This window comes from Cherax quadricarinatus, chromosome 89, assembly GCF_038502225.1.
Source record: "Cherax quadricarinatus isolate ZL_2023a chromosome 89, ASM3850222v1, whole genome shotgun sequence".
NCBI lineage: Eukaryota > Metazoa > Arthropoda > Malacostraca > Decapoda > Parastacidae > Cherax > Cherax quadricarinatus.
Window position 1 is genome coordinate 11832481 of NC_091380.1, and position 25458 is coordinate 11857938.

General features: G+C 47.7%; 1 protein-coding gene across 2 annotated transcripts in view; it reads left to right on the forward strand.

The window, feature by feature from the left end:
- The first annotated feature begins 1272 nt into the window (after positions 1-1272).
- Positions 1273-25458, forward strand: part of LOC128697255 (aminoacylase-1-like) — a 229208-nt gene continuing 205022 nt past the window's right edge. For both annotated transcript variants that reach the window (XM_070104200.1, XM_070104199.1), the window contains exon 1: positions 1273-1715. In XM_070104200.1, coding sequence (XP_069960301.1) covers positions 1643-1715 — 73 coding nt within the window. In that variant the 5' untranslated portion in view covers positions 1273-1642. The remainder of the gene's footprint in view (positions 1716-25458) is intronic.

The window sequence follows — 25458 nt, forward strand, 5'->3', positions numbered from 1 at the left end:
ACTCACAAACTCTTCTGCAATTTCCTAGACGGCCGCACCATGAGAATCAAATTCCAAGGCTGTTACTCTGACTACTTCACACTAAATGCTGGAATACCCCAGGGATCTGTCCTCTCCCCTACCCTCTACATTTTATACACTAACGACATTCCAACGCCTGTATACCACAACTCTATCACACTAGCCTATGCAGACGACATTACACAACTCATCACTCACGCCAATATAGATACACTCACGCACAAAACACAAAATGAGGTGGACAGGATAGCCTTCTGGGAAATATGTAATATTGCAAAATCCAGCATTACATATTTTAACTATAGGAAACGTGATCCTTCATTACCTGTCGAGCTCAGAACAGCTGACACACGCACCTACATCCCCATCACACAATCTGTCACTGTCCTTGGTGACAGATTGTGTCACCAAGGACACACCTTCGCATAGCTAGTAAAGCCCTTGCAGGTCTCTACAAGCTGCAACATGCCTCCCAAACTACACCTGTACAAAACCCTAATAAGTCCTCTGATTACTTACTCTCCTCTTACAGCTAAGACAAACTTAGTTAAACTGCAGCGTATTCAGAACAAGGCTGGGTGCTGGGTGCTTGATGTCAGATGGGAGGACTTCGCCACTAGTGAGTTTCTCCATGACCAGTTAGACATCCCTGCGCTGAACGTGTACTGGAAGACGCTCAGTGACAGACAGATAGACAAACTTGAGACACGACACGACTACTGGACCTCAGTCATTGACGAAGACATTCGCAGACCAACACAACCTATTCTTCTCCTTATATGATCCTGCTCCTAACCCTATTTACAGATAACCTTTGTTCTTATTAACCAGTCCTATCAGGTTTGAACTTTGAAAGATGTACCTTTTAACCCCCTCTACATCACCTTTGGATTCTCTCACAGGCACCTTGCGCTTGTTCGTTTTGTCACCCGCCAAATGTGCCTTAAGCCGGTTTGCATGCTGCCAGGAGTAACAGCCTGGTTGATCAGATCCTGATTCAACACGACGCCTGGTCATGGACCGGGCAGCGGGGGCGTTGACCCCCAGAACACCCTTCAGGTATACTCCACGTATGAAGTGAGAAATGTCAAAAATGAGCAGTAGGAGAGAGAAATAAAACTGAAGTGAGAGGACGAAGAGAAGGAACTAAAAAAAAATAAGAAGAGAAAACGTAAGTGCAGGTGGAGGAGGTGGCAACACTGAACAGTAAGTTTACTAAACAACATTCTTACCTGACCAGTTTTTCTGCGTCTCCCAGAGAGAGAGAGAGAGAGAGAGTGGTCACCAGTTGTTAATCTCTCACTACATTTACTGCAGTTTGTCTGTGTCTCTCAGAGAGAGAGATAGAGTGGTCACCAGTTGTTAATCTCTCACTACATTTACTGCAGTTTGTCTGCGTCTCCCAGAGAGAGAGAGATAGAGTGGCCACCAGCTGTTAATCTCTCACTACATTTACTGCAGTTTGTCTGCGTCTCCCAGAGAGAGATAGAGTGGCCACCAGTTGTTAATCTCTCACTACATTTACTGCAGTTTGTCTGCGTCTCTCAGAGAGAGAGAGAGAGTGGTCACCAGTTGTTAATCTCTCACTACATTTACTCTGCTCATCCCTCGTTCAGCATCCATGGAACATCCAGCTGTTACCAACTTCCGCAACTACATCAGAATTAAAACTGTTCCTCCAAATCCAGACTATGGTTAGTAAGTTAGGATAAGTAATTGTAAATAACTCACTTTACCTTATTCCTAGTTTGTCTCCTTTGATTATAACTGATTTTCACTTTTTAAGCTTTGAATAATAAGATATAAGAATCCCAATGGAAATAAGTCACTTAGCCAGACTTTCTGGGTTATCCTGGAGGATGAGTTACACATGTTACTACGTATGATAACTGTACTTATGTACATTTATACCTAAATATACTTACTTATCACCAATATTATTATTATTATTATTATTATTATTATTATTATTATTATTAAGTTGAGATAAAATTTATTCCATGGGTAGCATTAAGTTTATTTAGATACAGGAACACTTAAGTGTAATTATCATACAGAGTAAGTTACGAATAATAAAAGTGTAATAAATACTTTTTACTGTTCAATAATAACCAGCATGGTGACAGAAACTCAAGAGATAAATTGATCTGATGGTGTCCCGTAGCTCGGATGGTAACGCACTCACCTCACATTGAGGCCCGAGGTTCGATTCCTAGTACGGGTGACAACATTTAGGCGTGTTTTAAGACATCTGCTTTCCCTGTTCACCTAGCTGTTAATAGGTGGTGTGGGTCACGTCCTGGGGATAATTTTAAGTTGCCAAAAATGCTGTGCATAATCAGCACCGGTCCTAGGAGCGGTGCTGTCTGTTTGGAACCCCGCTCGTCATAGACCCCCACTCTGACACCTCGTCACGTACCATGACTCGCTGATGTCTTCCCGACAGGCATTCCCTTATCCATTGCAGTGCTTTCACTGTTATACTTGCCTGCTCCTCCAGCTTTTGCACCTATCTCTTGTGTGGAACTGTGTCAAGAGCCTTCTTGCAGTCCAAGAAAACGCAGTCTATCCACCCCTCTGTCTCTTGTCTTACTGCTGTCACCCTGTCATAGAACTCCAGTAGGTTTGTGACACAGTTCATTCCTTTCTGGGTGCTCCACCACTCTTTTCCTGATAATCTTCCCCATGACTATACGTACTATACCTGTCAGTGACACTGGTCTGTAGTTTATAGTTTTATCTGTCTCTTTTTTTAAAAATTGGGACTACATTTGCTGTCTTCCATACCTCAGGTTTTCGCCTTGTTCGGTAGATGTGTTGAAGAGTGTTGTCAGTGCTACACATAGGACCGCTGCTCCCTCTCTCGGGACTCGTGGAGAGATGGTGTCCAGCCCCATGACCTTTGAGGTATCTAGCTTGCTTAGCAGGCTCTTCACTTCTTCCTTGGTTGTATGTATTGTGTCCAACACTTGATGGTGTACCTCATTTCTCCGTCTTTCTGGAGTCCCTTCTGTCTCCTCTGTAAACATTTCTTTGAATCTCATGTTGAACTCCTCACATACTTCATGGTCATATCTTGTGATCTCCCCTCCTCCCTTCCTCAGCCTGATTACCCAGTCCCTGACTGTTGTTTTCCTCCTGATGTGGCTGTACAGCAGCTTCAGGTCAGATTTGGGTTTTGCTGCTATGTCATGTTTGTATTGTCATTGAGCCTCTCTTCTTACCTGTGCATATTTATTTCTGACTCTACGTCTGCTCTCCTTAATTTCCTGGGTCCTCTGACTTCTATACTTTTTCCATTCTTTAGCACAATTGGTTTTGGCCCCTCTACACCTTTTGGTGAACCAAGGGCTCATCCTGGCCTTCTCGTTATGTCTGTTACCCTTGGGTGCAAACCTCTCCTCAGCTTCCTTGTATATTGTTGTCACATTCCATCATCTCATTTACTGACTTCCCTGACAGTTCTGTGTCCCACTGAACGTTGTGCAGAAATTCTACATGTCTCTGTAGTACCCTCTGCCCACCCTGCTTACCTCTCTACTTGTAACTCTATGTTTTCGAAGCTCAGAACTCGTGGTCACTGGCCCCAAGTGGGTTTTCATATGTGATGTCTTCAATATCTGCACTTTTCAAGGTGAATACTAGGTCCAGTCTCGCTGGTTCATCCTCTCCTCTCTCTCTCTGGTGGTGTCCCTTATGTATTGGTACATGAGGTTTTCCAGTACCACCTCCATTCTCTTAGTCCTCCATGTTACTGGGCCCCCATGTGGCTCCAGGTTCTCCCAGTCAATTTCCTAGTGATTAAAGTCACCAACAATCAGCAGCTTTGCTCTGCTCGCATGAGCCCTTCTCGCCATTTCAGCCAGTGTGTCAGCCATCTCTCTTATTCTCATTCTGTTCTTTTCTTGGTCTCCTTCTTTTCTGTGGTTTGTTATACACCATTGAAATTACCACCCTGGGACCTCCAAACTGAAGTGTACCTATTATGTAGTCTCTTGCTTCTCCTCTGTCTCCTCTCTCAGTTTATCAAAATCCCATTGGCTTTTGATGAGCAGTGCCTCTCTTCCACCCCCTCTGTTCCCTTTGTCTTTTCTCAGGATCTGATATCCCATTGGAAAGATGGCATGAGTTATCATTCCTGTGAGCTTGGTTCCTGTGAGAGCTATGATGTCTGGTGATGCCTCTTCGACTTTTTTTCGTGCCACTCCTCTCCCTTATTCGTTATTCCATCAGCATTGGTGTACCATACCTTTAATTTCCTCTCCAACACTGTGTTCTGGGGGGTCTGTGGGGGTGGGGCCTAGCAGTGTGCTGTGGGTTTTTACAGCATAGTGTGGGGTGGGGGTGTAGATGTGGATTGAAGATCATGTTGGAATAGTGTGTTTGACTGTGGGGTTCTGAGGGTCATTCTGTATGTGCTTGTACTTGTTCCTCTGCCCAGCTCTAGTTGCTGATTCTGCTGACTATGTCCTTGTCTCTCTTCCTAGCCCTTTTCGTTTCTGTCCTCTCCCTCAGCTGCTGAAGCTCTGTTCTTGTTCTGTTGTGGTCTAGGAACACCCTCTTGTATGTTGATGTTCCCTTTAACCGTGGTTTCTCTTGCAGGATCCTGTTCCACACCATTTCTGTCTTGAAAATAATTCTGACCAGCCGATTTCTCCCCTTCAAGTACCCCTCTATTCTCTGAAAATTTACTATCTCGGTCATGTCCTCCTTGCCGATTTCTTTGATGGTGTTTTCAATCTCCTGTTTTTCTTTCTGCTTTTTTCATTGTGTGTCTTCCTTCACTCTTCTGAGGCCCATTGTCTAATCCCTCTGTGCCTCTGGGTCCCATTTGTGCATAGCCATTGCCTCCCTTGTTTTTTCCTGTAGCTCTTGGTGACATGGTCGTGCCTCTGCATGGGACCTGTCACCTTCTCTACCTTCCCCCCCTCACTGCTATCCCTGCTCCTAACAGCTCTCCCTCTTGATTCCTCGACCTTGCTTGGTGGACTGATAGGGCCTTAGCATAAGTCTTGTCTCCTTCCTTTCAGTTGGGCTCCTCATTTAATAGGGGTGTACCTGCTTCAGATGCCATGTCTCCTTTGGGCAATAGCCCTGTAACTTGCTTCAGCATATTTATCTCATATTCTTGGGTCCGTATCCTGGCTTCTGCAGTTTCAGCTTCCGACTCGCAGTTTTTCTTCTCTGCCTCCATCCTCTTTTCCATTTTCACAGAAAGCTGACTTAGTTTACTCTCCCACTCTTGTTTCATCCTTTTACATTGCTCTTCCATCGATTCTTCATTACCAGGACCATCTTCCTCTGATCCCCTGAGCCTTCGACTTCCTCTCTGAACCCCCATGACATTTTTTTTATGGCTTAGGTTTAGTAGTGTGTGTGTGCTGTTTGTGTGTGTGTGTGTGTGTGTGTGTGTGTGTGTGCAAGTGTGTGTGTGTGTGTGTGTGTGTGTGTGTGTGTGTGTGTGTGTGTGTGTGTGTGTACTCACCTAATTGTACTCACCTAATTGTGGTTGCAGGGGTCGAGACTCAGCTCCTGGCCCCGCCTCTTCACTGATCGCTACTGGATCCTCTCTCTCTCTGCTTCCTGAGCTTTGTCATACCTCTTCTTAAAACTATGTATGGTTCCTGCCTCCACTACTTCACTTGCTAGGCTATTCCACTTGCTGACAACTCTATGACTGAAGAAATACTTCCTAACGTCCCTGTGACTCGTCTGAGTCTTCAGCTTCCAGTTGTGACCCCTTGTCCCTGTGTTCCCTCTCTGGAACATCCTATCTCTGTCCACCTTGTCTATTCCCCGCAGTATCTTGTATGTCGTTATCATGTCTCCCCTGACCCTTCTGTCCTCCAGTGTCGTCAGTCCGATTTCCCTTAACCTTTCCTCGTACGACATTCCCTTGAGCTCTGGGACTAGCCTTGTTGCAAACCTTTGTACTTTCTCTAACTTCTTGACGTGTTTGACCAGGTGTGGGTTCCAGACTGGTGCTGCATACTCCAGTATGGGCCTAACATACACAGTGTACAGTGTCTTGAACGATTACTTATTAAGGTATCGGAACGCTATTCTCAGGTTTGCCAGGCGCCCGTATGCTGCAGCGGTTATTTGGTTGATGTGTGCCTCCGGTGATGTGCTCGGTGTTATGGTCACCCCAAGGTCTTTCTCCCTGAGTGAGGTCTGTAGTCTTTGTCCACCTAGCCTATACTCTGCGGTCTTCTTTGCCCCTCCCCAATCTTCATGACTTTGCATTTGGCTGGATTGAATTCGAGAAGCCAGTTACTGGACCACATGTCCAGCTTCTCCAGGTCTCTTTGCAGTCCTGCCTCATCCTCGTCCGATTTAATTCTTCTCATCAACTTCACGTCATCTGCGAACAGGGACACTTCAGAGTCTATTCCTTCCATCATGTCGTTCACATATATCAAAAATAGCACTGGTCCTAGAACTGACCCCTGTGGGACCCCGCTCGTAACAGGCGCCCACTGTGATACCTCTTCACGTACCATGACTCGTTGCTGCCTCCCTGTCAGGTATTCCCTTATCCATTGCAGTGCCCTTCCTTTTACGTGTGCCTGATCCTCCAGCTTCTGCACTAATCTCTTGTGGGGAACTGTGTCAAAGGCCTTCCTGCAGTCTAGGAAAACGCAATCTACCCAACCCTCTCTCTCGTGTCTTACTTCTGTTACCTTGTCATAAAACTCCAGGAGGTTTGTGATACAAGATTTGCCTTCCATGAACCCATGCTGGTTTTCATTTATAATCTTGTTCCTTTCCAGGTGTTCGACCACTCTCCTCCTGTGTGTGTGTGTGTGTGTGTGTGTGTGTGTGTGTGTGTGTGCGTGCGTGTGTGTGTGTGTGTATGTGTGTGTGTGTGTTCTGTTGTGTATAGCGTTGTGTTGGGTGGTGTGGATAGTGAACAACACAAACAAGGCTAGTCCTGAGCACCCAGAATGAGTCACCTAACACCATCCCTCCTTCCCTACTCCCTCATGAGGCCGTCAATGTGTAGCCACTCTCTTTCTCACCTCGCTCATCTTCTACTATGAAGCACCCATCCAATGCACCTTCACCCACTCGTGTGCTTCTCCTGCAGTTCAGATTTACCCTACTGATTAAGGGCTGGCAGAGGAGGTTGCAGCTAGCCAGCCACAAAGCCAGGGAAACCGTGCAACTAATAATGAGAGAAAAAGCACATGTCAGGTGTGTTGAGCGTATGAGGCCCTCTTTAGGAGTAGCACAGTTCGTGCACACGCAGAGAACATCCCACAGCCTCCACAGGCAGCTGAAAACTCAACTGGTAACCTATTCACAAGTCTTCTGAAGCAGGTAAATAGAGGTTCCACCAACTTAGAAGCCTGAGGCACCATTGAGGCAAGGCGCAACCCCCTTTTGTTGGGCAATGACTGTCTAGCAGTTCCTGCAAGAGGCGGCAAATTGCTAACAATTAGACATCGGAACAGGACAGAACTATCCTAGATAGATAATTATATCCCTCTGCTTCATCATAGCAGGAATCGCTAAGGCAGACCCAAGAAAAGTTACACTGATTATAACAAAGTTTGTGCACAAGTTAGCAAAAAAAAAAAAAAAATGAAGGTAACAGAGGTAGGAATCAGAATAATCACTAACAACGACACTACTGAGGCCACAGTTCTTGGCACAACTGTAGCGATAATCCTTTCTGGGTTAATAACAATCGTCAACAACTGTCTGGCGGGGCAGATTCCAGTGGAAATCAAACCCTGTTTTTTTTTTTTTGGAGTCTCATTATGTGCTTTTATAAATGAAGGAGGGACAATCGGACCCATCGTTGTTGGTAACGCCCTTTGCCGTCTAGATGCCAAAGCAGCAGTGATAAATATTAGCAAAGAAGTCAAACAATCTTGGCTTCCGGGTCTTTCAAGGAAGTAACGCGGCAGAGAATGCGGTAAGGGCCTACATCAGGGACCAGGCCTCAGGCAAACTAGACTTTAGGAATACCTATGATATGATGAAAAGAGATGTGATCTTAGCAGCCGTCTGAGAGCGGTTCTCTAGTCTTTTCCCCTTTGTTTCACTTGCCTACTGCAAAAATTCAATTCTTTAATTCGACGAGCAAGAAATCCTCTCATCAGAGAGAGTTCAGCAGGGAGACCAACTTGATTCCTCTTCTACACAGCGGTAAGAGAACTCGCATAGAGCATTTTACAGCGAACTCAATTTCTAGTACCTCGATGATGGCGCTCTGGCAGGTGTAGAGGAGTCTCTGGTAGAGGACCTTCGATGGGTGAAGTCACAAAGACTCAACCTCATCACTTCGATGTGTGAAATCATTTCGACAAACCAAGAAATAATTACAGCTCTGCGAATATTTCTACAAGAATCCTGTTTGGAGCACTGCTAGGTTGGCAGATTATCGACACAGTCGTCAAGAAGAAAATGAACGATCTAAAAAAGATGATAACAGTGTCTGCAACTCCTCACAACGTGTTTACTATTGCTTAGAATTACAAATTTCTTTCAGTGTACACCCTTCATCGTCGGCTCAATACTGAGCGATCATAATGTATTATTGAAATCAGACTTCAGGAAGGCATTTAATTTGTCTCCGAAATTTCACCAATGAGATCAAGCAACACTTCCAAGGAGACTCGGAGGTATACGAGCACAGCAACAAAGGTAGCATTACCTGTGTTTCTGCCCTGGTGCATTGCATCCAGGGAACTAAAGAGGAGTTGTAGAATCTCACGACCCAAAGTTTATCGATGCAAGTCCACAGCGGAATAGCCTTGCAAACTCTTCAAGCAGAACAGCTCTCCCTAGAGATCACAAGCAGTCACACTGGGACAAACCCATCTGGAGTTTACCTGGAGTTTACTTGGAGAGAGTTTCAGGGGTCAACGCCCCCGCGGCCCGGTCTGTGACCAGGCCTCCTGGTGGATCAGCCCCTGATCAACCAGGCTGTTGCTGCTGGCTGCACGCAAACCAACGTACGAGCCACAGCCCGGCTGATCAGGAACTGACTTTAGGTGCTTGTCCAGTGCCAGCTTGAAGACTGCCAGGGGTCTGTTGGTAATCCCCCTTATGTGTGCTGGGAGGCAGTTGAACAGTCTCGGGCCCCTGACACTTATTGTATGGTCTCTTAACGTGCTAGTGACACCCCTGCTTTTCATTGGGGGGATGGTGCATCGTCTGCCAAGTCTTTTGCTTTCGTAGTGGGTGATTTTCGTGTGCAAGTTCGGTACTAGTCCCTCTAGGATTTTCCAGGTGTATATAATCATGTATCTCTCCCTCCTGCGTTCCAGGGAATACAGGTTTAGAAACCTCAAGCGCTCCCAGTAATTGAGGTGTTTTATCTCCGTTATGCGCGCCGTGAAAGTTCTCTGTACATTTTCTAGGTCGGCAATTTCACCTGCCTTGAAAGGTGCTGTTAGAGTGCAGCAATATTCCAGCCTAGATAGTAAAAGTGACCTGAAGAGTGTCATCATGGGCTTGGCCTCCCTAGTTTTGAAGGTTCTCATTATCCATCCTGTCATTTTTCTAGCAGATGCGATTGATACAATGTTATGGTCCTTGAAGGTGAGATCCTCCGACATAATCACTCCCAGGTCTTTGACGTTGGTGTTTCGCTCTATTTTGTGGCCAGAATTTGTTTTGTACTCTGATGAAGATTTAATTTCCTCATGTTTACTATATCTGAGTAATTGAAATTTTTCATCGTTGAACTTCATATTGTTTTCCGCAGCCCACTGAAAGATTTGGTTGATGTCCGCCTGGAGCCTTGCAGTGTCTGCAATGGAAGACACTGTCATGCAGATTCGGGTGTCATCTGCAAAGGAAGACACGGTGCTGTGGCTGACATCCTTGTCTATGTCGGATATGAGGATGAGGAACAAGATGGAAGCTAGTACTGTGCCTTGTGGAACAGAGCTTTTCACCGTAGCTGCCTCGGACTTTACTCTGTTGACGACTACTCTCTGTGTTCTGTTAGTGAGGAAGTTATAGATCCATCGACCGACTTTTCCTGTTATTCCTTTAGCACGCATTTTGTGCGCTATTACGCCATGGTCACACTTGTCGAAGGCTTTTGCAAAGTCTGTATATATTACATCTGCATTCTTTTTGTCTTCTAGTGCATTTAGGACCTTGTCGTAGTGATCCAGTAGTTGAGACAGACAGGAGCGACCTGTTCTAAACCCATGTTGCCCTGGGTTGTGTAACTGATGGGTTTCTAGATGGGTGGTGATCTTGCTTCTTAGGACCCTTTCAAAGATTTTTATGATATGGGATGTTAGTGCTATTGGTCTGTAGTTCTTTGCTGTTGCTTTACTGCCTCCTTTGTGGAGTGGGGCTATGTCTGTTGTTTTTAGTAACTGAGGGACGACCCCCGTGTCCATGCTCCCTCTCCATAGGATGGAAAAGGCTCGTGATAGGGGCTTCTTGCAGTTCTTGATGAACACAGAGTTCCATGAGTCTGGCCCTGGGGCAGAGTGCATGGGCATGTCATTTATCGCCTGTTCGAAGTCATTTGGCGTCAGGATAACATCGGATAGGCTTGTGTTAATCAAATTTTGTGGCTCTCTCATAAAAAATTAATTTTGATCTTCGACTCTCAGTCTGGTTAGCGGCTTGCTAAAAACTGAGTCATATTGGGACTTGAGTAGCTCACTCATTTCCTTGCTGTCATCTGTGTAGGACCCATCTTGTTTAAGTAGGGGCCCAATACTGGACGTTGTTCTCGATTTTGATTTGGCATAGGAGAAGAAATACTTTGGGTTTCTTTCGATTTCATTTATGGCTTTTAGTTCTTCCCGCGATTCCTGACTCCTAAAGGATTCTTTTAGCTTAAGTTCGATGCTTGCTATTTCTCTGACCAGTGTCTCCCTACGCATTTCAGATATATTGACCTCTTTTAGCCGCTCTATTATTCTTTTCCGTCGCCTGTAAAGGGAGCGCCTGTCTCTTTCTATTTTACATCTACTCCTCCTTTTTCTTAGAGGAATAAGCCTTGTGCATACATCGAGTGCCACCGAGTTAATCTGTTCTAGGCATAAGTTGGGGTCTGTGTTGCTTAGTGTATCTTCCCAGCTTATATCGGTTAGGACTTGGTTTACTTGGTCCCACTTTATGCTTTTGTTATTGAAGTTGAATTTGGTGAATGCTCCCTCGTGACTAGTCTCATTTTGTCGGTCTGGGGCTCCACGCATACATGTCTGAACCTCAATTATGTTGTGATCTGAGTATATTGTTTTTGATATGGTGACATTTCTTATCAGATCATCATTGTTAGTGAAGATGAGGTCTAGTGTATTCTCCAGTCTAGTAGGCTCTATTATTTACTGGTTTAAATTGAATTTTGTGCAGAGATTTAAAAGCTCGTGTGAGTGTGAGTTTTCATCTGAGCTGCCTCCTGGTGTTATTACTGCAACAATATTATTTGCTATATTCCTCCATTTTAGGTGCCTTAAGTTGAAATCCCCCAGGAGCAAGATGTTGGGTGCAGGAGCTGGAAGATTTTCCAGACAGTGGTCAATTTTTAACAGCTGTTCCTGGAATTGCTGGGATGTTGCATCCGGAGGCTTGTAGACTACCACAATGACTAGGTTTTGGTTCTCGACCTTTACTGCTAAAACTTCCACTACATCATTTGAGGCATTTAGCAGTTCTGTGCAAACAAGTGACTCTGCAATGTACAGGCCAACCCCCCCCCCTTTTGCCTGTTCACTCTGTCACATCTGTATAGGTTGTAACCTGGGATCCATATTTCGTTGTCCAAGTGATCCTTTATGTGGGTTTCAGTGAAAGCCGCGAACATTGCCTTTGCCTCTGCAAGCAGTCCACGGATGAAAGGTATTTTGTTGTTTGTTGCTGGCTTTAGACCCTGTATATTTGCAAAGAAGAATGTTATCGGACTGGTGGTATTGTTGGTACTGGGGGGGGATTTTTTTTCCGGCATTAGTATCTGTATCTGTTGGTTTGGAGTGGAGGCCATCGACTGTGGTTCCACTCCAGGAATGACTGGATTTGGTGTACGATTTCTGCCATTTCCTGCCAGTTTTTTTTCCTTCCTGGCACTAAAAAACCTCTCCCTCTTGAGTGGCTGTGGCTACCCAGGTTTTCCCATGGCCTGGATGTTTTGTATCTTTTTGTCCCCTTTAGATGGTATGCCTGGCAATTTAAGTTATAGCACAGTCTTTCCTGTACTGAAGAGGTACACATTTCAGGGTGAAAAAGCTTACAGGAAGGGAGTTTGCATTTTCCTGTTGTCATATGGGCATGGCATTTTCTAGGGTGGTCATAGTTGCATGTCCCATCTGTTTTTCCAGATTTCCCATGCCAGCAGATACCAAGTGCATAGTATGTGCACAGGCTTGGTTTCCGCTTGCCTTGGGTTTCTGTGACTGTATTCCCTGTTGGTGCATGTTTCCCTGTCTTACTTCTATCCTCCCTAGCACCAACAATGGAGCTCCCACCACACAAACAATACTCAACATTGCCTTAATAAAAGACGAAGCAAATCTCATCTTACGTATTCAGGAGATTTTCTTTGGCCGTCCCTAATTCCTCTTTGGGCATTCGCATCGACCCTCAGGACATTCGGATTAATGAAACTCTTTGCCTAGCTGCTACATTATTCACCGACCATAGGTACATTGGCGGCAGGGCGTCAGCTAATGAAGTTAGGCTCCTTGGTCTTGTCTGTCATACGTCGGAAGGAAAGTATGCTGGTCACGAAGAGGTCAGTGACATGAAGGAAAGTCTTGTCACAGCCAGCTTCCCAGCTGAACGGGAACCTCAGATACTGAGGCTTGACAGAAGTAAGAAACTTCCACATGGAGTCACCATGATACCCTGGAAGGATGGTAAGCAGACTGTATGGGACTACACCTGTGCCGCTACAGTGCCTAACACATACCTAGTACCTACAATTCACTAAAGCTTAGGGGGTATCGCTAGGTTCAGGGAGACTCAGAAGATAAGAAATACAGTGAGCTCGAACCATGATATAATGTCGTCCCAGTGGGATCGGAAACCCTTGGATTATGGAGCAATCTGCTCTCAGATTCCTCAAAGAGTTGAGTGACATATTCACAGAAACCAAGGACCTCAGAGCGACCAGCTTCTTTTTCCAGAGACTCAGTATTGCGATCCAGAGAGGAAATTCCTGCAGTATTCTCGCCATACAAACCACCACAGTAGAGGTACATAAAATATCTGAGATGTATTCCTTGAGATGTCATTTACGCCGTTCTTCTTCCAAATAAAAATCTGTTTTAATGCATTTTGTTTTCATAGTTCACAAGCGTAGCATATATAGGCTGGTGGGGGAAGAAAATAATCAAACAGCGCAAACCAAGCGATACAAGATGCAAAAATCAACCTGTCGAGTGTTGAATTTACTCGTGACCAGCAGACAACATTGGGATATGGGTTAAGTTTGGAGCCTACTAGTGGGGACACTAATTATGTTGACCATGCCAAATCTTTTTGCAATTTGGAAAAACAAGGGGACCTATCCCCTGAAAAGTTCAACATCTGCGAAGGCATGGTATATGGAGCTTTGCTCAGACCTATGGAACCGAATTGTTTTCAAAGATTTATTAAGTCGTACCATGAAATAAAGAAAGATCCTAGACTTGATCTTACGAAAGCTGACAAAGCAAATTTGATGGTTATTATGGATAAGGTTGATTATAGCGTAAATAATGAGCACATTATTGGGAGAAAGGGTTACTTACATACTCCTTAATAAGAACCCACTGGGCCAGGTTAAAAGTCGAATATATACTGGCTCCCATTCCCTCACACTTGTGTAATAGTTAATGGTCCAAGTCGGACCGAAACGTCGTTATAAGGTTCAGTTCAGTATTGGTTATTTGTGTATATGAATGTTTCTTGTGCATGGTCAGGGTGAACTTAGATCAAGTTTTCTGCATTCAGGGCACCTCACTCTATGTTCATGCCCCATATCCTTATATCCAGATCCATGTCGTGACTTGCCTGACAGTTCTCAGGGAACGACGGTCTGTTTACCTGTGAAGCCACACGGGCAGCACACCTAGAATTAATTAGATACACGTTTGTGGACATGTTTGTGAAATTACTCAGAGTTGCTGCAAGGTTTTCATGCCCTTGATGAGTAATAACTGTACGACCTTCAAGGTAGCGGACAGGATCCTCAATCTCTAGAACAAGGTTAGCATAGGCCGATCGATACCATGCCTAACCCTTCTAGGGCAGGGTAGGTGCCTGAGCCCGAGCCTTTAGCTCATAGGACTGTCATTCCCATTTGCCCCCTTGGGGCGGGGATGGCAGACCAGAGAGGCCTAGCTTGTGGCTAGGCCTGGGGACAGTTAGTCCCAAAGATGAGGAGGTACTTGTGCCTCCTCCCATGGGAGACTTAGGTCTCAGACACTCCCTAAAGAGGGAGCCAAGGCCGGGCCACCACTTGGAAAAGGCCCGGGCCGGGAGAATACCGGCTAATATTTAATAATAATAATTAATAATTAATAGCATAGGCCACTACTGTGGCCACAAATGCAAGTTTTTACAGACGAATCTCCAGCTAGCCTGGGCGTGTCGAACTCTAGCTCAAGTCCCCTCAAAGCCGCCAAGAGGGGTTCTTAAACAGAGGTATTCGTACCCTTTGGGGGTATGGGCAGCAAATAAGGAGGATATGGGGCTCGATCTTGAGTAATTTAAAATAAAAATGTTAGAAAAAATATCAATATAATGAATAATTATGTACACTGTAAGAATGGTTCCAAGCGAAGCAATGGTAGGTTACAATGGTATCTGCCAGGAGTGAGCCATGCTCCATGTGTCTGCCAGGAGTGAGCCATGCTCCATGTGTCTGCCAGGAAAGGAGACCTGCTCCATGTGTCTACCAGGAGTGAGCCATGCTCCATGTGTCTGCCAGGAAAGGAGACCTGCTCCATGTGTCTACCAGGAGTGGAGACATGCTCCATGTGCCTGCCAGGAGTGGAGACATGCTCCATGTGCCTGCCAGGAGTGGAGACATGCTCCATGTGCCTGCCAGGAGAGGAGACATGCTCCATGTGTCTGCCAAGAGTGGAGACATGCTCCATGTGTCTGCCAGGAGAGGAGACATGCTCCATGTGTCTGCCAGGAGAGGAGACATGCTCCATGTGTCTGCCAGGAGTGGAGACATGCTCCATGTGTCTGCCAGGAGTGAAGCCATGGTCCATGTGTCTGCCAGGAGTGGAGACATGCTCCATGTGTCTGCCAGGAGTGGAGACATGCTCCATGTGCCTGCCAGGAGAGGAGACATGCTCCATGTGTCTGCCAAGAGTGGAGACATGCTCCATGTGTCTGCCAGGAGAGGAGACATGCTCCATGTGTCTGCCAGGAGAGGAGACATGCTCCATGTGTCTGCCAGGAGAGGAGACATGCTCCATGTGTCTGCCAGGAGAGGAGACATGCTCCATGTGTCTGCCAGGAGTGGAGACATGCTCCATGTGTCTGCCAGGAGTGAAGCCATGCTCCATGTGTCTGCCAGGAGTGGAGACATGCTCCATGTGTCTGCCAGGAGTGGAGTCATGCTCCATGTGTCTGCCAGGAGTGGAGACATGCTCCATGTGTCTGCCAGGAGTGGAGACATGCTCCATGTGTCTGCCAGGAGAGGAGACATGCTCCATGTGTCTGCCAGGAGAGGAGACATTCTCCATGTGTCTACCTGGAGAGGAGACATGCTCCATGTGTCTGCCAGGAGAGGAGACATGCTCCATGTGTCTGTCAGGAGTGGATTCATGCTCCATGTGTCTGCCAGGAGTGGAGACATGCTCCATGTGTCTGCCAGGAGTGGAGACATGCTCCATGTGTCTGCCAGGAGAGGAGACATGCTCCATGTGTCTGTCAGGAGTGGAGTCATGCTCCATGTGTCTGCCAGGAGTGAGCCATGCTCCATGTGTCTGCCAGGAGAGGAGACATGCTCCATGTGTCTGTCAGGAGAGGAGACATGCTCCATGTGTCTGTCAGGAGTGGATTCATGCTCCATGTGTCTGCCAGGAGTGGAGACATGCTCCATGTGTCTGCCAGGAGTGGAGACATGCTCCATGTGTCTGCCAGGAGAGGAGACATGCTCCATGTGTCTGCCAGGAGAGGAGACATGCTCCATGTGTCTGTCAGGAGTGGATTCATGCTCCATGTGTCTGCCAGGAGAGGAGACATGCTCCATGTGTCTGCCAGGAGAGAAGACATGCTCCATGTGTCTGTCAGGAGTGGATTCATGCTCCATGTGTCTGCCAGGAGTGAGCCATGCTCCATGTGTCGGCCAGGAGAGGAGACATGCTCCATGTGTCTGCCAGGAGAGGAGACCTGCTCCATGTGTCTACCAGGAGTGGAGACATGCTCCATGTGTCTGCCAGGAGAGGAGACCTGCTCCATGTGTCTACCAGGAGTGGAGACATGCTCCATGTGTCTGCCAGGAGAGGAGACATGCTCCATGTGTCTGCCAGGAGTGGAGACATGCTCCATGTGTCTGCCAGGAGAGGAGACATGCTCCATGTGTCTGCCAGGAGTGGAGACATGCTCCATGTGTCTGCCAGGAGAGGAGACATGCTCCATGTGTCTGCCAGGAGAGGAGACATGCTCCATGTGTCTACCAGGAGTGGAGACATGCTCCATGTGTCTGCCAAAAGTGGAACCATGCACCATATGTCTGCAAGGTTTGGAGCCATGCTCGATGTGTCTGTCAGGAGTAGAGCCATGCTCCATGTGTCTGTCAGGAGGGGAGCCATGCTCCGTGCGTTTGTCAGGAGTGGAGCCATGCTCCATGCGTCTGCCAGGAGTGTAGCTATGCTTCATGTGTCTGCAAGAAGTAGAGCCATGCTCCATGTGTCTGCCAGGAGTGGAGCCATGCTCCATGCGTCTGCCAGGAGTGCAGCCGTGCACCATGTATCTACCAGGAGTGGAGCCATGCTCCATGTGTCTGTCAGGAGTGAGCCATGCTCCATGTGTCTGAGAAGGAGTGGTGCCATATTCCATGTGTCTGCAAGGAGTGGAGATATGCTCCATGTGCCTGCCAAGAGTGGAGCCATGCTCCATGTGTCTGATAGGAGTGAGCCATGCTCCATGTGTCTGCCAGGAATGGAATCATGTTCCATGTGTCTGTCAGGAGTGGAAATATGCTCCACGTGTCTGTCAGGAGTGGAGCCATGCTCCATGTGTCTGTCAAGAGTGGAGCCATGCTCCATGTGTCTGTCAGGAGTGAAGCCATGCTCCATGTGTCTGCCAGGAGTGGAGCCATGCTCCATGTGTCTGCCAGGAGTGGAACCATGCTCAATGTGTCTGTCAGGGGTGGAGCGATGCTCCATGTGTCTGCCAGGAGTAGAGCCATGCTCCAAGTGTCTGTCAGGGGTGGAGCCATGCTCCATGTGACTGTCAGGAGCGAGCCATGTACCATGTGTGTGTCAGGAGTGGAGCCATGCTGCATGTGTCTGTCAAGAGTGGAGCGATGCTCCATGTGTCTGCCAGGAGTAGAGCCATGCTCCATGTGTCTGTCAGGGGTGGAGCCATGCTCCATGTGACTGTCAGGAGCGAGCCATGTACCATGTGTGTGTCAGGAGTGGACCCATGCTGCATGTGTCTGTCAAGAGTGGAGCGATGCTCCCTGTGTCTGCCAGGAGTAGAGCCATGCTCCATGTGTCTGTCAGGGGTGGAGCCATGCTCCATGTGACTGTCAGGAGTGGAGCCATTCTCCATGTGTCTGCCAGGAGTGGAACCATGCTCCATGTGTCTATCATGGGTGAAGCCATGCTCCATGTGTCTGTCAGCAGTGGAGCCATGCACCATGTGTCTTCCAGGAATGGTGCCATGCTCCATGTGTCTGCCAGGAGTAGAGCCATGCTTCATGTGTCTACCAGGAGTGGAGCCATGCTCCATGTATCTGCCACTAGTGGAGCCATGCTCCGTGTGTCTGTCAGGAGGGGAGCCATGCTCCATGTGTCTTCCAGAAGTGGAGTCATGCTCCATGTGCCTGCCAAGAGTGGAGCAATGCTCAATGTGTCTGCAAGGAGTGGAGCCATGTTCGATGTCTCTGTCAGGAGTGGAGCCATGCTCCATGTGTCTGTCAGGAGTGGAGCCATGCTCCATGTGTCTGAAAAGTGAAGCGATGCTCAATGTGTCTGTCAGGAGCGGAGCCATGCTCCATGTGTCTGTCAGGAGTGGAGCCATGCTCCATGTGTCTGAAAAGAGTGAAGCGATGCTCAATGTGTCTGTCAGGAGTGGAGCCATGCTCCATGTGTCTGTCAGGAGTGGAGCCATGCTCCATGTGTCTGTCAGGAGTGGAGCCATGCTCCATGTGTCTGAAAAGAGTGAAGCGATGCTCAATGTGTCTGTCAGGAGTGGAGCCATGCTCCATGTGTCTGTCAAGAGTGGAGCCATGCTCCATGTGTCTGTCAAGAGTGGAGCCATGCTCCATGTGTCTGTCAAGAGTGGAGCCATGCTCCATGTGTCTGTCAGGAGTGGAGCCATGCTGCATGTGTCTGTCAGGAGTTTAGCCATGCTCCATGTGTCTGTCAGGAGTTGAGCCATGCTCCATGTGTCTGTCAGGAGTTGAGCCATGCTCCACGTGTCTGTCAGGAGTTGAGCCATGCTCCATGTGTCTGTCAGGAGTTGAGCCATGCTCCATGTGTCTGTCAGGAGTTGAGCCATGCTCCATGTGTCTGTCAGGAGTTGATCCATGCTCCATGTGTCTGTCAGGAGTTGAGCCATGCTCCATGTGTCTGTCAGGAGTTGAGCCATGCTCCATGTGTCTGTCAGGAGTGGAGCCATGCTCCATGTGTCTGTCAGGAGTTGAGCCATGCTCCATGTGTCTGTCAGGAGTGGAGCCATGCTCCATGTGTCTGTCAGGAGTGGAGCCATGCTCCATGTGTCTGAAAAGAATGAAGCGATGCTCAATGTGTCTGTCAGGAGTGGAGCCATGCTCCATGTGTCTGTCAGGAGTGGAGCCATGCTCCATGTGTCTGAAAAGAGTGAAGCGATGCTCAATGTGTCTGTCAGGAGTGGAGCCATGCTCCATGTGTCTGTCAGGAGTGGAGCTATGCACCATGTGTCTGTCAGGAGTGGAGCCATGCTCCATGTGTCTGAAAAGAGTGAAGCGATGCTCAATGTGTCTGTCAGGAGTGGAGCCATGCTCCATGTGTCTGTCAGGAGTGGAGCTATGCACCATGTGTCTGTCAGGAGTGGAGCCATGCTCCATGTGTCTGAAAAGAGTGAAGCGATGCTCCATGTGTCTGTCAGGAGTGGAGCCATGCTCCATGTGTCTGTCAGGAGTGGAGTCATGCTCCATGTGTCTGTCAGGAGTGGAGCCATGCTCCATTTGTCTGTCAGGAGTGGAGCCATGCTCCATGTGTCTGTCAGGAGTGGAGCCATGCTCCATGTGTCTGTCAGGAGTGGAGCCATGCTCCATGTGTCTGTCAGGAGTGGAGCCATGCTCCATGTGTCTGCCAGGAGTGGAGTCATGCTCCATGTGTCTGTCAGGAGTGGAGCCATGCACCATGTGTCTGTCAGGAGTGGAGCCATGCTCCATGTGTCTGTCAGGAGTGGAGCCATGCTCCATGTGTCTGTCAGGAGTGGAGCCATGCTCCTTGTGTCTGAAAAGAGTGAAGCGATGCTCAATGTGTCTGTCAGGAGTGGAGCCATGCTCCATGTGTCTGTCAGGAGTGGAGCCATGCTCCATGTGTCTGTCAGGAGTGGAGCCATGCTCCATGTGTCTGTCAGGAGTGGAGCCATGCACCATGTGTCTGTCAGGAGTGGAGCCATGCTCCATGTGTCTGCCAGGAGTGGAGCCATGCACCATGTGTCTGTCAGGAGTGGAGCCATGCTCCATGTGTCTGAAAAGAGTGAAGCGATGCTCAATGTGTCTGTCAGGAGTGGAGCCATGCTCCATGTGTCTGTCAGGAGTGGAGCCATGCTCCATGTGTCTGTCAGGAGTGGAGCCATGCTCCATGTGTCTGTCAGGAGTGGAGCCATGCACCATGTGTCTGTCAAGAGTGGAGCCATGCACCATGTGTCTGTCAAGAGTGGAGCCATGCACCATGTGTCTGTCAAGAGTGGAGCCATGCTCCACTGGTGTGGGTCACATCCTGGGTGTTAGTGGACTGGTGAGGGTCGTATCCTGGTTGTTATTGAACATGTGTGGGTCACATCCTGTGTGTTAGTGGACTAGTGTAGGTCGCAACATAGGTGTTAGGGGACTTGTGTGGGTCACATCCTGGGTGTTAGTGGACTGGTGTGGGTCACATCCTGGGTGTTAATGGACTGGTGTGGGTCGCATCCTGGGTGTTAATGGACTGGTGTGGGTCACAACCTGGGTGTTAATGGACTGGTGTGGGAAACATCCTGATTGTTAGTGGACTGGTGTGGGTCATATCCTGGGTGTTACTGGACTGGTGTGGGTGGCATCGTGGGTGTTAGTGTTTTGGTGTGCGTCACATCCTGTGTGCTAGCGGACTGATGTGGGTCACATTCTGGGTCTTAGTGGACTGGTGTAGGTCACATCCTGGGTCTTAGTGGATTGGAGTGCGTCACATCCTGGGCGCTAGTGAACTGGTGTGGGTCACATCCTGTGTGTTAGTGGACTGGTGTGGGGCACATCCTGGGTGTTAATGGACTGGTGTGGAGCATATCCAAGGTGTTAGTGGACTGTTGCGTGTCACATCCTGGGTGTTAGTGGAGTTGTGTGGGGAACATCCTGGGTGTTAGTTGACTGGTGTTGGGCACATCCTGGGTGTTAGTGAACTGGTGTAGGTCACATCCTGGGTGTTAGAGGACTGGTGTGGGTTGCATCCTGGGTGTTAGTGGACTGGTGTGGGTCACATCCTGGGTGTTAGAGGACTGGTGTGGGTTGCATCCTGGGTGTTAGTGGACTGGTGTGGGTCACATCCTGGTTCTTAGTGGACTTGTGTGGGTCGAATCCTGGGTGTTAGTGGATTGGTGTGGATCGCATACTGGGTGTTAGTGGACTGATGTGATTCACATTCTAGGTGTTAGTGGACCGGTGTGTGTCAGATCCTGGGTGTTAGTGTATTGGTGTGGGTCGCATCCTAGGTGTTAGTGGACTTGTGTGGGTCACATCCTGGGTGTTAGTGGGCTGGTGTGGGTCGCATTCTGGGTGTTAGTGGACTTAGGTGGGTCACATCCTGGGTGTTAGTGGACTGGTGTGGGTCATATCCTGGGTGTTAGTGGACTTGAGTGGGTCACATCCTGAGGGTTAGTGGACTTGTGTAGGTCACATCCTGGGTGTTAATGGACTGGGGTGGGTCGCATCCTTGTTGTTAATAGACTGGTGTGGGTCATATCCTAGGTGTTAATGGACTGGTGTGGGTCATATCCTGGGTGTTAATGGACTGGTGTGGGTGGCATCCTGGGTGTTAGTGTACTTGTGTGGGTCACATCCTGGGTCTTAGTGGACTGGTGTCGATCACATCCTTGGTCTTAGTGGGCTGGTGTGAGTCACATCCTGGATGTTAGTGGACTGCTGTGGGTCACATCCTGGGTCTTAGTAAACTGGTGTTGATCATATCCTGGGTGCTAGTGGACTGGTGTGGCTTACATCCTGGGTGTTAGAGGATTGGTGTGGGTCACATCCAGGGTATTACTCGAATATTGTAGGTCGCATTCTGGGTGTTAGTGGACCAGTGTAGGTCACATCCTGGGTGTTAGTGGACTGGTGTGGGTCACATCCTGGGTATTAGTGGACTGGTGTGGGTCAAATCCTGGGTGTTAATGGACTGGTGTGGGAGACATCCTGGGTCTTAGTGGACTGGAGTGGGTCACATCCTGGGTGTTAGTGGCCTGATGTGGGTCACATCCTGGTGTTAGTGGACTGGTGTGGGTCACATCCTGGGTGTTAATGGACTGGTGTGGGTGGCATCCTGGGTGTTAATGGACTGGTGTGGGTCACATCCTGGGTGTTAATGGACTGGTGTGGTTCACATCCTGGGTGTTAGTGGACTGGAGTGGGTCACATCCTAAGTGTTAATGGACTGGTGTGGGTGGCATCCTAGGTGTTAGTGTACTGATGTTGGTCACATCCTGGGTCTTAGTGGACTGGTGTGGGTCACATCCTGGGTGTTAGTGGACTGGTGTGGGTCGCATCTTGGGTGTTAGTGGACTGGTGTGGGTCACATCCTGGGTCTTAGTGGACTGGTGTGGGTCACATCCTGGGTGTTAGTTGTCTTGTGTGGGTCACATCCTGGGTGTTAGTGGACTGGTGTGGGTCGCATCTTGGGTGTTAGTGGACTGGTGTGGGTCACATCCTGGGTGTTAATGGACTGGTGTGGGTCGCATCTTGGGTGTTAGTGGACATTTGTGGGTCACATCCTGGGTGGTAGTGGACTAGTGTGGGTCGCATCTTGGGTGTTAGTGGACTTGTGCGGGTCACGTCCTGGGTGTTAATGGACTGGTGTGGGTCACATCCTGGGTGTTAGTGGACTGGTGTGGATCACATTCTGGGTCTTAGTGGACTGGTGTGGGTCACATCCTGGGTCTTAATGCACTGGTGTAGGTCACATCCTGAGTCTTAGTGGACTGGTGTGGGTCACATCCTGTGTGTAAGTGGACTGGTGGGGGCACATCCTCGGTGTTAGTGCACAGGTGTGGGCACATCCTGGGTGTTAGTGAACTGTTGTGGGTCACATCCTGGGTGTTAGTGGAGTGGTGTCGGGCATATCCTGGGTGTTAGTGCACTGGTGTGGGACACATCCTGGGTGTTAGTTGACTGGTGTGAGGCACATCCTGGGTGTTAGTGGAGTGGTATCGGGCACATCCTGGGTGTTAGTGCACTGGTGTTGGGCACATATTGGGTGTTGGTTGACTAGTGTGGGTCACATCCTGGGTGTTAGTGGACTGGTGTTTGTCGCATCCTGTGCGTTAGTGGACTGGTGTGGGTCACATAGTGAGTGTTAGTGGACTGGTGTGGGTCGCATACTGGTTGTTGGTGGACTGGTTTTTGTCGCATCCTGGGTGTTAGTGGACTGTTGTGGGTCACATCCTAGGTGTTAGTGGATTGGTGTGGGTCACATCCTGAGTGTTATTGGACTGGTGTGGGTCGCATCCTGGGTGTTAGTGGACTGGTGTGGGTCACATCCTGGGTCTTAGTAGACTGGTGTGGGTCACATCCTGTGTGTTAGTGGACTTTTCTGGGTCACATCCTGTGTGTTTGTGGACTGGTGTGGATCGCATCCTGGGTGTTAGTGGACTGATGTGCTTCATATCCTGGGTGTTAGTGGAATAGTGTTGGTCGCATCCTGGGTGTTAGTGGACTGGTGTGGGTCGCATCCTGGGTGTTAGTGGACTGGTTTGGGTCACATCCTGGGTGTTAGTGGACTGGTGCGGGTCGCATCCTGGGTGTTAGTGGACATGTGCGGGTCACATCCTGGGTGTTAGTGGACTGGTGTGGGTAACATCCTGGGTGTTAGTGGACTGGTGTGCGTCACTATCTTGTTAAATCATGCATTTTAAAGAGAATAAACTCAAGACAGCATAGTATTACTAGATTAGGCTATTAAAGTAGTGACATCATGTACCTATTATATTCAGCATAACCACTACAGCACTATTATTCCCTTTATAAATCACTGACCATTATTGTTATCATTGCATCATGCATAAGACTATCAAATCATATAAACTCAAGAAAGTAAAGAATTGTTTATATTCACAGGCACTTCTTAAATAAACTTTTTTCTGGATTTCATATTGGCAGAATCATCAATTACATTCTGAAAATCAATATTTCTTGTTAGATCAGACTCAATGGTCAACAAGGCTAGGTTACACAATTTGTCTTGGCTCATTGTTGAACGGAGCTGGTTTTTCACTCTTTTCAGAACAGAAAATGAACGTTCTCCTTCACAGTTAGTAGCTGGAAGTGTTAGGTAAAGGCGATACACTATGTCAACATTAGGGAAGGTTTCTGAGATACCTGCATTTCTTAAATGTTTCAAAGCAGCTGAGGGAGCACATTTTTCAGGTGGAGCTTTAATCTGATTCATATACCCAGAAAAATGAACTATTTCTTCAACAAATGTGTCCTGAACATCTGCTGAAAGGTGTTGTTGCAACTTTAATGCAGCTTCTCTCAATTCTGCATCTGGCATAGTAGTAATTTTGAACAGAAATCCAAACTTGTCATTGCGATTCTGCTACATTTCTTTTCTTTTCACCAATTCTGTAATCAGTGAATCCAGAATGACGAAGTATGTAGCTGTCTTACATTTCTGCCTTGGTAGCAACACAATTTCATTGTCTGGCTCTTCAAAATTGCGTTTCCTCTTCCTTGACCGCTGATGATCAGCCCGGTAACTGTAGTCTTTCACCAGCAGTTTAGTTTTCTCTTCAAACATTTCAAAAGCTTCATCATTGCGAAGTGAGCTTACAAATTCCACTAAGCCTGCATAGAGGTTAGCACAAGTAGCCATTTCAATTTCAATTTTCTGAAGTGTCTTGTTCGTGGCATTTAACCGTTCCAGTATACAGTCCCAAAGCACACAGAGTAAGGCCAATTCAAAATCTTCCAATTTTGATGCTAAGCTGGCTGCTTCGCTTCTTGTAGTTGCTGTCTGGTCTTCATCCTCTGCTATTTGGATCAAAGCAGAACGTATTTCAGCAAAGCTGTCTTTCAAAGCATGTGTTGCATCATGCTGCGTGACCACCTGATTGTTGATAATGATTTGATGACATCTCCATGAATGGTTGACTTGAGTATACTCCACCGATGCGTTGAAGCAGAGAAAAAATTAAAGAGTGCTTGTAAAAGTCCAAAAAATGAAACTGCAGCGACACAACACTCCGCAGCACATGACCCAACAAGATTAAGAGAATGTGCTGAGCAGGGCACATATTCAGCAAGTGGGTTGATTTGCTTGATACGGGCTTGCAATCCATTATATTTACCCGACATGTTACTTGCATTGTCGTAGCTCTGGCCACGGCAATCCATAATAGAGAGATCATGTTCAAGCAGAGTATCCAGTACTACATTCATCATTGTTTCTCCATCATGGCCTGAAAGAGGAATGAATTTTATAAAGCGCTCTACAGGCTTACCACTGGAGTCGACAAAGCGAACAATGAATGTCAACTGATCTGTATGTGAAATATCTGGTGTTGAATCTGCACTTATTGCAAAGTATTTTGCAGTTTTCACAGCTGCTATGATGTTATTGAGGACCTTCTTAGTCATCAGTTCAATAAATTCATTGCATATAGTAGATGACATGTAAGATACAGTGCCTCTTCCTGCATTCCCAAGGCGTGACACATGATTTGCTAAGAATGGATCGAATTGTGCTAACAGTTCTATGATCCCTAGGAAATTGCAATTGTTTTCCGAACCAAAAACCTCATTTTTCTCCACGGAAAGCAAGTCCTCTTAGAGCTAAGAATTTTACAACAGCAACAACTCTTTCTAGAACTTTTCTCCAATAAGTGCGC